The sequence below is a fragment of the Lupinus angustifolius genome, chromosome LG08 (assembly GCF_001865875.1).
Source record: "Lupinus angustifolius cultivar Tanjil chromosome LG08, LupAngTanjil_v1.0, whole genome shotgun sequence".
NCBI lineage: Eukaryota > Viridiplantae > Streptophyta > Magnoliopsida > Fabales > Fabaceae > Lupinus > Lupinus angustifolius.
The window spans coordinates 10,939,936-10,951,949 of NC_032016.1; the positions used below are offsets into that span (position 1 = coordinate 10,939,936).

General features: G+C 30.1%; 2 protein-coding genes and 1 long non-coding RNA gene across 3 annotated transcripts; 1 reads left to right on the forward strand and 2 right to left on the reverse strand.

The window, feature by feature from the left end:
* On the reverse strand, positions 3,479–5,489 carry LOC109353451 (40S ribosomal protein S19-1-like). Its single transcript, XM_019595734.1, has 4 exons — positions 5,332–5,489; positions 4,248–4,338; positions 3,962–4,145; positions 3,479–3,749 (listed from the first exon to the last, which is right to left on the reverse strand). The coding sequence occupies exons 1-4, from the start codon at positions 5,413–5,415 to the stop codon at positions 3,677–3,679; spliced, it is 432 nt and encodes a 143-aa protein (XP_019451279.1). The 5' UTR covers positions 5,416–5,489; the 3' UTR covers positions 3,479–3,676.
* LOC109354733 lies at positions 8,151–8,321 on the reverse strand. The gene is made up of 2 exons (XR_002108591.1): positions 8,239–8,321; positions 8,151–8,207 (listed from the first exon to the last, which is right to left on the reverse strand). It is a non-coding gene; the product is annotated as an uncharacterized LOC109354733 (long non-coding RNA).
* LOC109354732 (biotin carboxyl carrier protein of acetyl-CoA carboxylase, chloroplastic-like) lies at positions 8,206–11,569 on the forward strand. Its single transcript, XM_019597429.1, has 7 exons — positions 8,206–8,510; positions 9,739–9,792; positions 9,916–10,097; positions 10,215–10,539; positions 10,666–10,737; positions 10,990–11,055; positions 11,300–11,569. Exons 1-7 carry the CDS (start codon positions 8,340–8,342, stop codon positions 11,321–11,323), a joined length of 894 nt encoding a protein of 297 aa, XP_019452974.1. The 5' UTR covers positions 8,206–8,339; the 3' UTR covers positions 11,324–11,569.

Genomic DNA, 12,014 nt, shown 5'->3' on the forward strand with positions numbered 1-12,014 from the left:
AGATTAAAAGATGAAAATTTTGATTATGAAAGTGATAATTATTGGAAGTGATTGTTACACATCTCAATATAAATTAATATTATATCTTTATGATAAGATGATACCCTTCATAATATAAGAAATATGAATATTAATTTTATTAGTTAACTAGCAAGTTACCCGTGCATAAATGATTAAGAACACACATATTATATGTGCATTCACATGATCAAATGTTACTCGTGTCTTCGTATTGTTAAAACACAAATGTGATTCATGAATTCGCATGGTAATAAATAAAATTATTAAATTAATTATTATTTATTTATATAATGATATAAATAAAATATTTATTTATATATATATATATATATAAATGAAATTATTTACCTAAAATAAATAAAATTGAATAAAATGAAAATGTACATCTACATGAAGCACGACTATGCTTAAATAGGCATCACTAAAAAGGAAGAGAGACAACACAAGTTTCCACTCATTCTTTTAAAATTATCTTATGTTTTTCTCATGTGCTTTCGATTGAAGAGCAGATAGAGTTTGTGATATGAAATATGTTAATTTTGAATTAATATATTTTTAAGCTTGTTATCCAAATTTCAAAAATATTATCATAGTAAATAACATTCTTATCTTTTATTCAAAAAAATGATTATCTAGTCAGATTTTTTTTTTAAAATGTGAATATTGATATTTCTTTTATCCGGATGAATTTTTTTTATTTACATAAATACCCTTAAAATAATTATTATCTAGTATAATTTATTTATTTTAAAATAAACTGATAATATTCATTAATTGTTATGATTTTTTATTAACTAAATGACATTTTAAAAAGGTATTGTTTGATTTGATATGTTTTTAAAAAATCACATGTTTGAGAAAAAAGAGAGTTCGTTAGAATGCTAACATGGTTTAACATATGAGTGATATGATATTAAATACTATATCACTTTAAAGTTTGATTATTGTGTGCTTTTAGTATTGCACTATGGCTTAGCAGTAATGGTGATGTATAACATTAAAGTATTGATATAGTAGTATAAGATATCGTTAGATATGCATAAAGATTAAAAGATGAAAATTTTGATTATGAAAGTGATAATTATTGGAAGTGATTGTTACACATCTCAATATAAATTAATATTATATCTTTATGATAAGATGATACCCTTCATAATATAAGAAATATGAATATTAATTTTATTAGTTAACTAGCAAGTTACCCGTGCATAAATGATTAAGAACACACATATTATATGTGCATTCACATGATCAAATGTTACTCGTGTCTTCGTATTGTTAAAACACAAATGTGATTCATGAATTCGCATGGTAAAAAACACATATGTTACCCGTAGCTTTGTAATTCTAGAAAAACACATATTACTCGTGCATTCGTATAGTTAAAGTACACATATTACCCATATATTGTCATTGCTAAAAACAAATGTATTTCCTGTGTATTTGTCTGTTTAAACACATAAAGAGAATAAATGATAACTTCGAATTTGAATTTTCAAATGAATATAGGAAACCGAAACATGATACTATGTGATTTTTTTTTTAAAATAAATTTTTTAAAAGTAAAGAAATCAATTTGTGATACTATATGGGTTTGTTTTATTAAAATGATATTCAAAAAATAAAAAATTTCAATTTCAAATTTAATTTTTTTAATTATAATAGGGAAAATATAAAATCCAAAGAATCTGAACTATAATATTAACATTTAGTTGGAAAACTATTACAAAGTTTTGATGGGATGAAAAATATAGTAATTCTTAAAGTAATAATAAACAAATACGTAAGGGGAGGTGAAGGGATTGAATTAAGGTTTTGTCACCAAAAGTGAGATCATAATATTGGATAATAAAAGTATTAATCGGTCGAATAATTAGTTGGGTGATGATATGTTATTAGTGATTTGGAAATAGCTTAGCTAATGACACGTGTCTAACATGAGCTTTTTTTTCTTATAGTTAATAATATATAAGCTATTAGTGCCAGCAACATGTTCATATTACAAAGATAAGAAAAGACATAGACATGTTTTTTATTATTATTAAATTAAAGGAACACTTTTCCTAAAAATAGAAAATTAATATTATAGGTTAATTGTAAGGTTTTAAGTTTTATGACTAATATTCATTTTGGTCATTCAATTTTTATGTATATTAATTTGGTCTATTAAAATTTAGAAATCTAAAATGATCCCAAAAATATTAAATGACAATTTTGCCATCTGAACATATATGTGTATAAATTTTGATATTTTTTATGACAATCGATAGTAACTATTTTGACTTATATTTGTGTTATTTGGACATTGGTTTGAACTTTTACTTTTTTAGGAACCAAATTGATATAGAGAAATTTTTTAAGGACCAAAGTTGATATTCACTCATTTTTGAGGAAAAAAATATCTGAAGTAATAGAATAAGAGTTTTATACACATTCAATCTATTACTCACCATTTATTTTTAATCATGATTGACTCTTCAAATAAAAGTATATAAACAAATGGTAAATGATATAGTAATTATATATAAAATTTTAAGTGATAGTACATAGATATTACATATTTTTTTTGCCTAAAAAACAATTGTTCAACCATTGTTTCATGACTCAGCACTCATAATTACATAATTAATCATTCAACACTCCTTTTACAATTCTAATTAATTATTTACTAAAATTCCTCCAATTAGGTGATTAATATTAGATTACTAGAAGGTAACCTAATTATTTTCATATGATAGAGTACTCTAATCTAGGTAATAGCTACCTAACTTCCAACACATGTAGTAGCTACATCAGCTTCCCAAGTTCCAACCCATGTGATGGTATCATAAACAATGTTGTGAAAGCGAACCGTAGATCAAAATCGAAAGAGGTCATATATAGAATCTAACTTAACAAGCAAAACTATTTGATCAACCAAACAACATAATTTGTTCATTTGAAAAATTGTGTTATCATGGTTGAACCAGATTTTATGCAGTCCAAAACGGCTTAAACAATCATCCAGTTACAAGTACAAACCGAGGCCGTTATCAAGGATGGTCAACTGTCGGGACAAGTCCAAATGCCGAGCATGGTCCGGTCCGGTCCAAACGCCCAGCCCAGTTTGCATATCATTGTTCATAAGCTTGCTCTTCTATCTTCCTAGCTCTATCATATAACATGTAACGTGAAGGAAAAAATAGAAAAAAAAATGCAAAGTGCAGCATACATGTCCATGATGTTCCTTCAATGTTAGCTTTCTCTTGGGAAGAAATCTATTTCTGTCAAGTAGTCCCTAGAGACAGGTGTGATGGGTAATCACAAATTAAGGATCTTATCAAATCTCCATTTGGGTCACAGATAAAATCACCAAATATCTTCACACACTTTAACAAAAGGAGGTTTAATTATAGAAAGGACAAAAAATGAAGCAAATTGTTTCATATGGTTCAAGATAATATTGAGAAGATAGAGAATTGGTAATTTAAATCAACCTTAATGACAAAAACTCCAAAACTAGAATAAAGCATAAAAGTAAACAAAATTACAAATTGTAAAAAGCTCTGCAAACTGAGCTGTTCAATTCTTAATTGTCCCTTCATGCATACTACCAGCAAAAGTAAATCCTAGGGAACATGCAATGCAGCAATATCAATTCTCAATTACATGCCATTCAAGGGGCGATAATGATTCTCCCAGCAACTTGATCGAGATCCCTTCTACCGTTAGAGGTGATTCTCCTACCTCTGCAACACAAAGAACAAACAAGTTCAATGTCCTGTATGATAGGCCATGTCATAAACTAAGGGGCGAAAACGATTGAAAGGTGTTTCAATCTTTCATCACAAAGATATTGTGACAACACATGGAACACATTATGACAACACCCGAAAGTTGAAATACCCAGCAAATATATTGTATTAGCACTTCTGGAATCTAAAAATGCAACAAGACTTACCCTTTGGGATCGATCTCAACAATTTTCACGATTTCCAACTGTTGCAGGATGTGTCTTGCAATACCACCGCTGCTCTTGCAGAAATGTGAGGGGCGGCTTCCGTTACTCTTGCTTCCACCATAGATCCTCCTAAAAGCACCAACACCTAGTCCACCCCTCAAGTATATCTTTCTTGCCATGGATGCTGTGTAAACAAAATTGAATTTTGTTACAATAAAAGTAAAAATACTATACAAACAATTGCCAAACTTTCATGACAAAATATGACAAGCTTTCGTAAACTCACCAGCCCTAATGTAATACCAATCGGGGTCATAGGGGGGCAGCTCCTTAAACTTGGCCGTTTTCACAATATCTGTCCACTCTGGCAGCTCAATCTGTTGGAAAACCAAATACAAATTACACCGGAAACTATAACCTTAAGGTGGAAAAGTAATTAACTGGCCACTACACTAACCAAAATGATGAATGACATACAAATAAACAAGCAAAATAAACACTATGGCCATCATTATGGATCCAGGAGTGAAGCAGTAGCACCAATACATACCAAAACTTATAGAATGTGCTTGTTTAGGATTAACCGTCAAAATAAACATTTTAATTCTGAAAGTAAATGATTTTGAGAAACACAACTGCACACCAAAACTCAGAGAACTAGTTTGTTTTAAGATTATCTGTCAAAATAAACACTTTAATCCTGAAAGTAAATGATTTTGAGAAACACAAATACACACCAAAACTTAGAGCAAGTTTCTTTAGGATTATCTGTCAGATAAACACTTTAATTTTGAAAATAAATGATTTTGAGATCTTATTACTTTTTTTGTTGAGTATTATATTGTTCGACCCATGTAGCCGACCCCATGTATCAATATAAGCTAGGTAACAGAAGACGACATGAAATTCTATATAAAGATGCAACCAGAAAAACTAAAACCCCTACTTTGTCGGAGCACAGCTTTAACTGATCCAATTGTGACAAGAAATTCCACAACTTTTCTCCATGTAAATGTTGTGCTGAGAATCACAGTGTTTAGCACAACATCTAAATTAAGAATTTACCCTAATATACTCATCCAAATTAACAATACTTACGAACATTTAACCAAATCATATGCAGACAGAAAAATTGAAATTGAAATCAAAATCACATAACTAAAACAACAGATTCACTTAACACAGCCTGATAGCAAATACAATCTCCACAGGATCATGAACATAATCAAAATATTATCATAAAGGAAAAAACATAAAACCCAAACAAACCAAAACATAAATCATGAAAACTAAAAATACCCAAATGAAATTGAGACATGAAACATTAAGAAATAAATGAAATTACAAAGATAAAGAGAGAAAAATCAAACCTTTCCAGAACGCTTAAGGTGAGCAGAATAAGCTTTGACAAACTCATGAGGTGAGACATCCTTCACAGTCTTTGCAGTTGCCATGGCCGTAAGCAGAGATAGGGAATGATGCTAATCTCACACAATTTCTCTGTTATGAGTTCAATGTGAATCACTGCCTCCAATTTATAAATTAGGGTTTCTGTGTCTTGTTTGGGTTTTGCCCAATTCTGTTCTATTGGGCTTAATATATTTACCCAGTGCTCTTTATTTTGTTTATTTTTAATTTTTAATTTCTTTTAGTAAACTTCAATTTTCAAACATTTTTCAACTCTTAGTTCCCAAACAAAAAATAGCTAATGAGTTTATTATGTTAAAAATTAAAATCCATAATTATGTGTGTGTTTTTAAAAATATTTTTTAAACTTATTTTTCTATAAAACATTAAGAGAATTGTCCATAATGTTTGAGAAGTGTTGGATTGTGAATGTTATGCTTATCATGGTTGTTACACTTATTAATTTATTATCTAAACTAAGGAAATTGAATAAACTTGAACTAGGCTCATGTATATTTTAAAGAATATATATATTACCATGGATTTATATATCCAAGCATAATGAAATATCTTGCTCATTATTAGTATTTCACATTGAAAATCCATAGTAAAACAAACAAAAGCATGAGTATGATATTATAAATTAAAACCATACACACTCCACAAAAATGAACATCCAATTTTTTTAAACATTTTTTTGAATAGTAACTATATATTTTGAATAGTAAAAATGATAAATTATATATAAAATCACTCCATGTGATTGAACAGTTTAATCGTTTAAACTAGTTAAACCTAATATGAGATATCTTCCAGTTTGATGATCGTCTCGGGTTTTATAACATTGATCCAAACTATCATTTACACTCTCAACTAATTGATCATACTTTTAATTTTTTTTATTTTTCTAAATTATGATTGATGAATGAGAAATATAAATATGTATTTGAGAGTGCTACTAGCCCTACCTTGAAAACTGACATGTTTATAAATAAATGTTTGCTCAACAATTTCCAATGTAAATTACCCATTTTTATAGTGTCTTACTAAGTGGGTCATTTGTTAAGGAAAACAAGAATAACTTAATGTTGATTGAACCACTTGTCAAAGCATCAAGGGAAAAGAAAGTTAGGATTGAAAAATTAAGTTAAGCATTTTTCAAGAAGTTAATACTTGTTTGGTATAGATGAATGTTTGTAATTTTTGCTTATTTTTAAAGATTAAGTTTAAAGCTGTAACATAAGTATGTTTGACAATTTATCTAAATTTAATATCAATATTATTTATGAAAAAATAAGCAAAAGATGACCCATCTTTTATTGTGGATTGCTTATTTTATCATTTATTTACCGTTTATTTTGTTGATTATCTAATTCAAGTTTAATAACTTTTATTTATTTATGTGTCAGGTTGTTTTTAAATATTAATTTTGATTTTTATATGGTAATTTTCTTTAATATCTTTAGCCTTTGTCACGACGTATTAAAATTTAAAAAGAAAATATCATAATAAATATTAAAAAAGTATACTTTATAAAAACAACTAAAATAGTCATAACATAACCAAATATCTCCAAACAATTTTTTGTTTGTAATTTACTCCATGCAAATATTTTATATATATTACATAACGAAATAGATTATGTTATATTTAGTTTTAAGTTAAGATACGTAAACATGAATAAATTATAATATTAAAATTTAAGATTAGGTGGTTTATAAACTAAAACTAACAAATACAATTTATAGCATATCCTCGATACACTTCCAAATATTTTCCAAACGAAAATAAAGCACAAATTATTATGAGAAAAAAATATATGTATTAATAGTGCATGAGTTTTATATAATGTTAGTGTATTATTCATCATTCAGATTTTATCACTGTTGACTATTCAAAAACATTAATCCAAAGGAATAATATATATATATATATATATTTATTTATTGTGTATATAAATCTTTATACTATGTATATATATTATACTCAATTATTAAACTATTTTATTTAATAATTCATCAATGTCCTTATTAGTATCAGGAGTGAGTATGACCCGACCATATCCGCTCATCCGATTTGCCACAATAATGATCGAGCCCAAATAAGGTCGGGTCTCATCAAGTCTAGGGTCGGCTTCAAGTTCAATATTGGGACATATGGTTGTGGACAAATATCATCCAAGCTCACTCGTCTCATGATCACTAACTCTTGACGTTTATATGTTTATATATTCAATTGCGTACAAATTAATAATCTCTCTTTGGTTGACATTGATTCTCTACGTTTTCATCATATATACACAATTAACTAAACATTAATCATATATATATATGATGAACAATATATATCTACACATGTTATGTTATATGTCAAATTACATGTACACAATAATAAGTAATATTGAGAAAATTTTATCTAAAATTGATATATATTATATTTAATTGTATATAGGGTTGAGTCTAATTTAAAAGGCTGACCCAATCAATATTTAGGATTAAGTTAAGACCAAATTCAATTAATAAAAATAACTGACCAATATTTAAGTTCAGATAAAGAAAATGTCTTATCCCACAGAACTTGGCGCCACGTTAAAAAAAAAAACCTACCCATAGTGGGTAGTATTTCAATGTTGTATTATTGATACATAAGCATGATTTTAATGTTGTTCAAAGTTAGTAAAACACAAACCTACCCTTGTGGACATTGATGGTTGCATCGTAATCATCGAACACATATACTTGTTGTAATTCTAAACCTATTCTCTTCCCTTTGATTTCTCCAATCTCCATTCATTTCATTTCCCACATTATTGCATTATCCACTCTCTCTCTTTTTCTTCCTTCTTCTTTGATCTCATCGCCTCTTAACACCTTATTTATTTCCACCATTCCTTGCAGATCAAGCACCCCTTTGAGCAAAGGAGAAAGAAAAATCATTTTTTGATTTCTGGGGTGGTTTTTTTGTTACAAAAATGGCTTCTTTTTCTGTTCCATGCCCAAAATGCCCTCCTCCTCCTCCTCCTCCTTCTTCCCTTTTGGGATTGAAAGCTAGCAAGCTCTCTTTTCAGAGTGGGTTGTTGTGTTTGAAGCAGTTTCAATCATTTGGATCTATGTCTTCTGAGTCAGCAACATTTGGGATTCGGGTACAGAATATGAATCTGGATTTGAATTCATAGTTGATTTGTTTGGAATTTTGACATTTATGTTATTGTATGTGATTTATTGTTTTATTTATCTTCTGTTACGAATTGTAGTTAATGTATATTAGTTATAGTTTAAGGATGCAAAGTTTAGGTCCAGTGTCCTTGTTTTTGTTTATTCCTTTTTGTTTATTCCTTTCTTTTTCCCTTGAAGATTAGGTAGTGAAAGAGGATAACTGGGGTACAAATTTAATGGTTGAGCTTTTGAAAGTTTGAGTTAATTTTGATCACATGTTTTGTCAGTATCATAAAGATTCAATAAAGTTTTAAATGACTAACACAACCTTCACTTTTTATCGGGGTGCTTAGGGCCGAGTGGCCGACTATGTATACAATCAACCTTCCAGTTTTTGCATATCATTTAGTGTATGTCACTATAGTATTCTCTTATTTTTAGCGTAAATAGATATTGAGCAAAATTACACTGTAGTTTTCCGTTTTAAATTTCCTTTCCCTTTGATGAAAACAAAAAAAAAATGTTCCTTAAATTCCTGCCTGTGATTCTTTTTTCAAAATCTAACATTTTACTGAAGACACATTTTGTAATCAGTAGAAAACATAGTATTTCTTCTCCAATTATTTCGATAGTGTTTGATCAATTGATTTATTTTAGTAACATTGAAAGACCGGTGCCTTTTGTCATTTGATTTCCACCAGGGTTTCTGAATGTTTATGAAGGAAAGTGCATGTTTGAATCTATTAGTTTTTGTTCGGTATATTAAAGTGTGAAGTCTCACATCGGATATGAGGGAGTGAGTGAGAGAGTTTATAAGTGGAAAAAACCCATGAAACCATTGCCTTAAGGTTTTGGTTCAAGGCGTTATATCTCATATGTGGCTCTTCACTCTTCCAAATGTCTAGTATAGGCTTCCCGATCGCGGACGGGTCCAACTTTTTTTCTTTTCACATTTATACTTAGTGCTTAGCTTAAGTTCACCATGTTCTTTGTATTTGACCCTTCTTTGTGCTCAGTTACAACTAAAAGCATTCAGGTCATTGTACATGTAGGCTTAGCCGTTTTTTTTCCAATGTGCTTGACATTCATGCAACCATTTTAGTTCTTAGGTGGTGTCTAATTCACGGAATAAGTAATAAATGTGTGTCAATGGCTTTCAGCTATTCCTTTTTCCTGGTAATTTAATTGCTCCATTGTTATTGTTGCCTCATGCAGTGCCTTAACCGAAAACAAATTTCTGGTGGGAAGCTTCAAGCAAAACTCAATGAGGTCACTTCACATTGACATTTACTTTGAATGAAAATTATTATTCTTCTATTCAAACGTGTTCTTACTTCTTCCTTAGATTGTGTTAAAATTGTACTGTAAGTTATCTTGCTTTGTATATCATAGGCTGCTACTGTTGAAAATTCAAATTCTGCACCTGTACTCAATGGACCTAGCGTCGTCACTTCATCAAAAGAGGAAGAAAATCATAACGGGGCACTATCTAATGGCACTGCTGCTGCTGCTGCTGCTGCTGCAGATGAATCTTCAATTTCTGCTTTCTTGTCTCAAGTTGCAGACCTTGTAAAGTAAGACTAAGCAGCTGCAATTTGCATGCAATCACGATTTCTTTATAATTATTATATCGATATTAGGACATGAATTGTTTCCATTGTTGTTATTTAGTAATATATTTCCTCGGGCAGACTTGTAGATTCCAGAGATATTGTGGAACTGCAACTAAAGCAATCAGGCTGCGAGGTCATGATAAGAAAAACGGAAGCTTTGCAGCCTCCACCAGCCCCAGCATCACCACAATATCCGTATCCAACTTATCAGGCTCCACCACCACCACCACCAGCAGCACCAGCACCACCTGCTGCAGCTCCTGCCAACTCTCCACCTTCAAAAGCAGCACTTGCCTTACCTTCCCCAGGAAAGGCAATCGCATCATCTCATCCACCGCTGAAAAGTCCAATGGCAGGGACCTTGTATCGGAGCCCAGCACCTGGTGAACCTGCATTTGTGAAAGTATGTAGACTTACTTGGTTTAAATAGCACACTTATCTGCTGTTTCGGTCGTATTTCAACTAATTACCGGCATGCTTATGAATAAATAAAATAATGAATGGCCTAATCATCTTGCTGCTGCTTCAGGTGGGAGACAAAGTGCAGAAAGGCCAGGTTATTTGCATTATTGAGGCTATGAAACTGATGAATGAAATCGAGGTATGTGTGTTGTATTTGTTTTACCTGCTTTTGTATATTGTGTTTAACTTTCTCTTTTTGCTATCTTGTTCGCGTGTCCATCCATATATTAGAAATCTGTATAATATAACAAACACAAATGCATAGACTTTACGAAGCTGTTAGAAAACTATTTCTGTTTCTGTATTTTCATCTCTCTCAACTGCATGAACTCTAATTAGCCGAAAACGAAAGATCCTAATATCTTGGTTCCCTTTCATTGCGTGGTGGCAGGCTGATCAATCAGGAACAATAGCTGAGGTATTAGTTGAGGATGGGAAACCAGTCAGCGTAGACACGGTATTCTCTCTCCCCCCTCTCTCTATATATATGCAATCATACGTGAAACGATTAGAAAAGATTTACATATCAATATTTTATCAATAAACATTGTTTATGTTATAACATTACGACGTCGCTCGATCTAGGTAGCAGACTCCACTTAGTTTGATTAAGAATTGGTTGTTATCGATGTTTTATGTATCTTCCTTTCTACAAACTACAAGCTTAATTTCTCTAACTGAAATACTTGTGCACCATGCAGCCACTTTTTGTAATAGTTCCATGAGCACCTGAAGAAACCTTACTTCCAAGTTGATGAGAATCTCCTCTGTTTGGATACAATGAAAATTCTGATTTAGATTTTCTATTGTTTAGAAACATCATGAGTTGCAATGGTTGTTTGTCTCATTTTAAGAAATCCTTAGCTTATTAATATGTTGTCCCCATCCCCTCTTTATTTATTGTCAGATATTTTAGACATAAAAAAGCCTCAGCATGCCAAAATGAACATTGGAATTTGTAGTTTTAATCAGTTTTGATATTTTTAGTATTTGGAATTTATGAGTTTTATATATTGTCATTACATCATTCATGTTTAAACATTATTGACTCTTCAAAAAAAATAATACAAGTGAACGATGATGATATATTAATTGTGTATAAATCTTTACGCCGATAGTGCATAAATATTATACTCTTATGAAAATACCATTGTGTTTGGAACATAGTGAACTAAATGAATTCGTTGCAGAACTAATTTTTTTTAATGTGTATAGCAAGATATACAAATAATCAAATGTCATTTTTTATAGACATTTGTAAAATTCATTTTGCACGATTTATGATAAAAACATTTTTTTGGTAAACATGAAATATCATTTTCAAATGATTATTACTTTTGGAAGATTAAGTCAATATTTGATGATGCACTATTTTAATTGCAATTCATGATGAAAAATAGGGGTATAATTGCACTA

Excerpts from the sequence above, each read along its gene's own strand:
- LOC109353451 (XM_019595734.1), bottom strand. The coding sequence starts at position 5,415 with ATGGCAACTGCAAAGACTGTGAAGGATGTCTCACCTCATGAGTTTGTC. Across the intron at positions 4,339-5,331 it reads ACCTTAAGCGTTCTGGAAAG|ATTGAGCTGCCAGAGTGGAC; the intron begins GTTTGATTTTTC and ends GTTTTCCAACAG. Across the intron at positions 3,750-3,961 it reads GTTGAGATCGATCCCAAAGG|AGGTAGGAGAATCACCTCTA; the intron begins GTAAGTCTTGTT and ends TTTGTGTTGCAG.
- LOC109354732 (XM_019597429.1), top strand. The coding sequence starts at position 8,340 with ATGGCTTCTTTTTCTGTTCCATGCCCAAAATGCCCTCCTCCTCCTCCT. Across the intron at positions 10,098-10,214 it reads CAAGTTGCAGACCTTGTAAA|ACTTGTAGATTCCAGAGATA; the intron begins GTAAGACTAAGC and ends TTCCTCGGGCAG. Across the intron at positions 10,540-10,665 it reads GTGAACCTGCATTTGTGAAA|GTGGGAGACAAAGTGCAGAA; the intron begins GTATGTAGACTT and ends CTGCTGCTTCAG.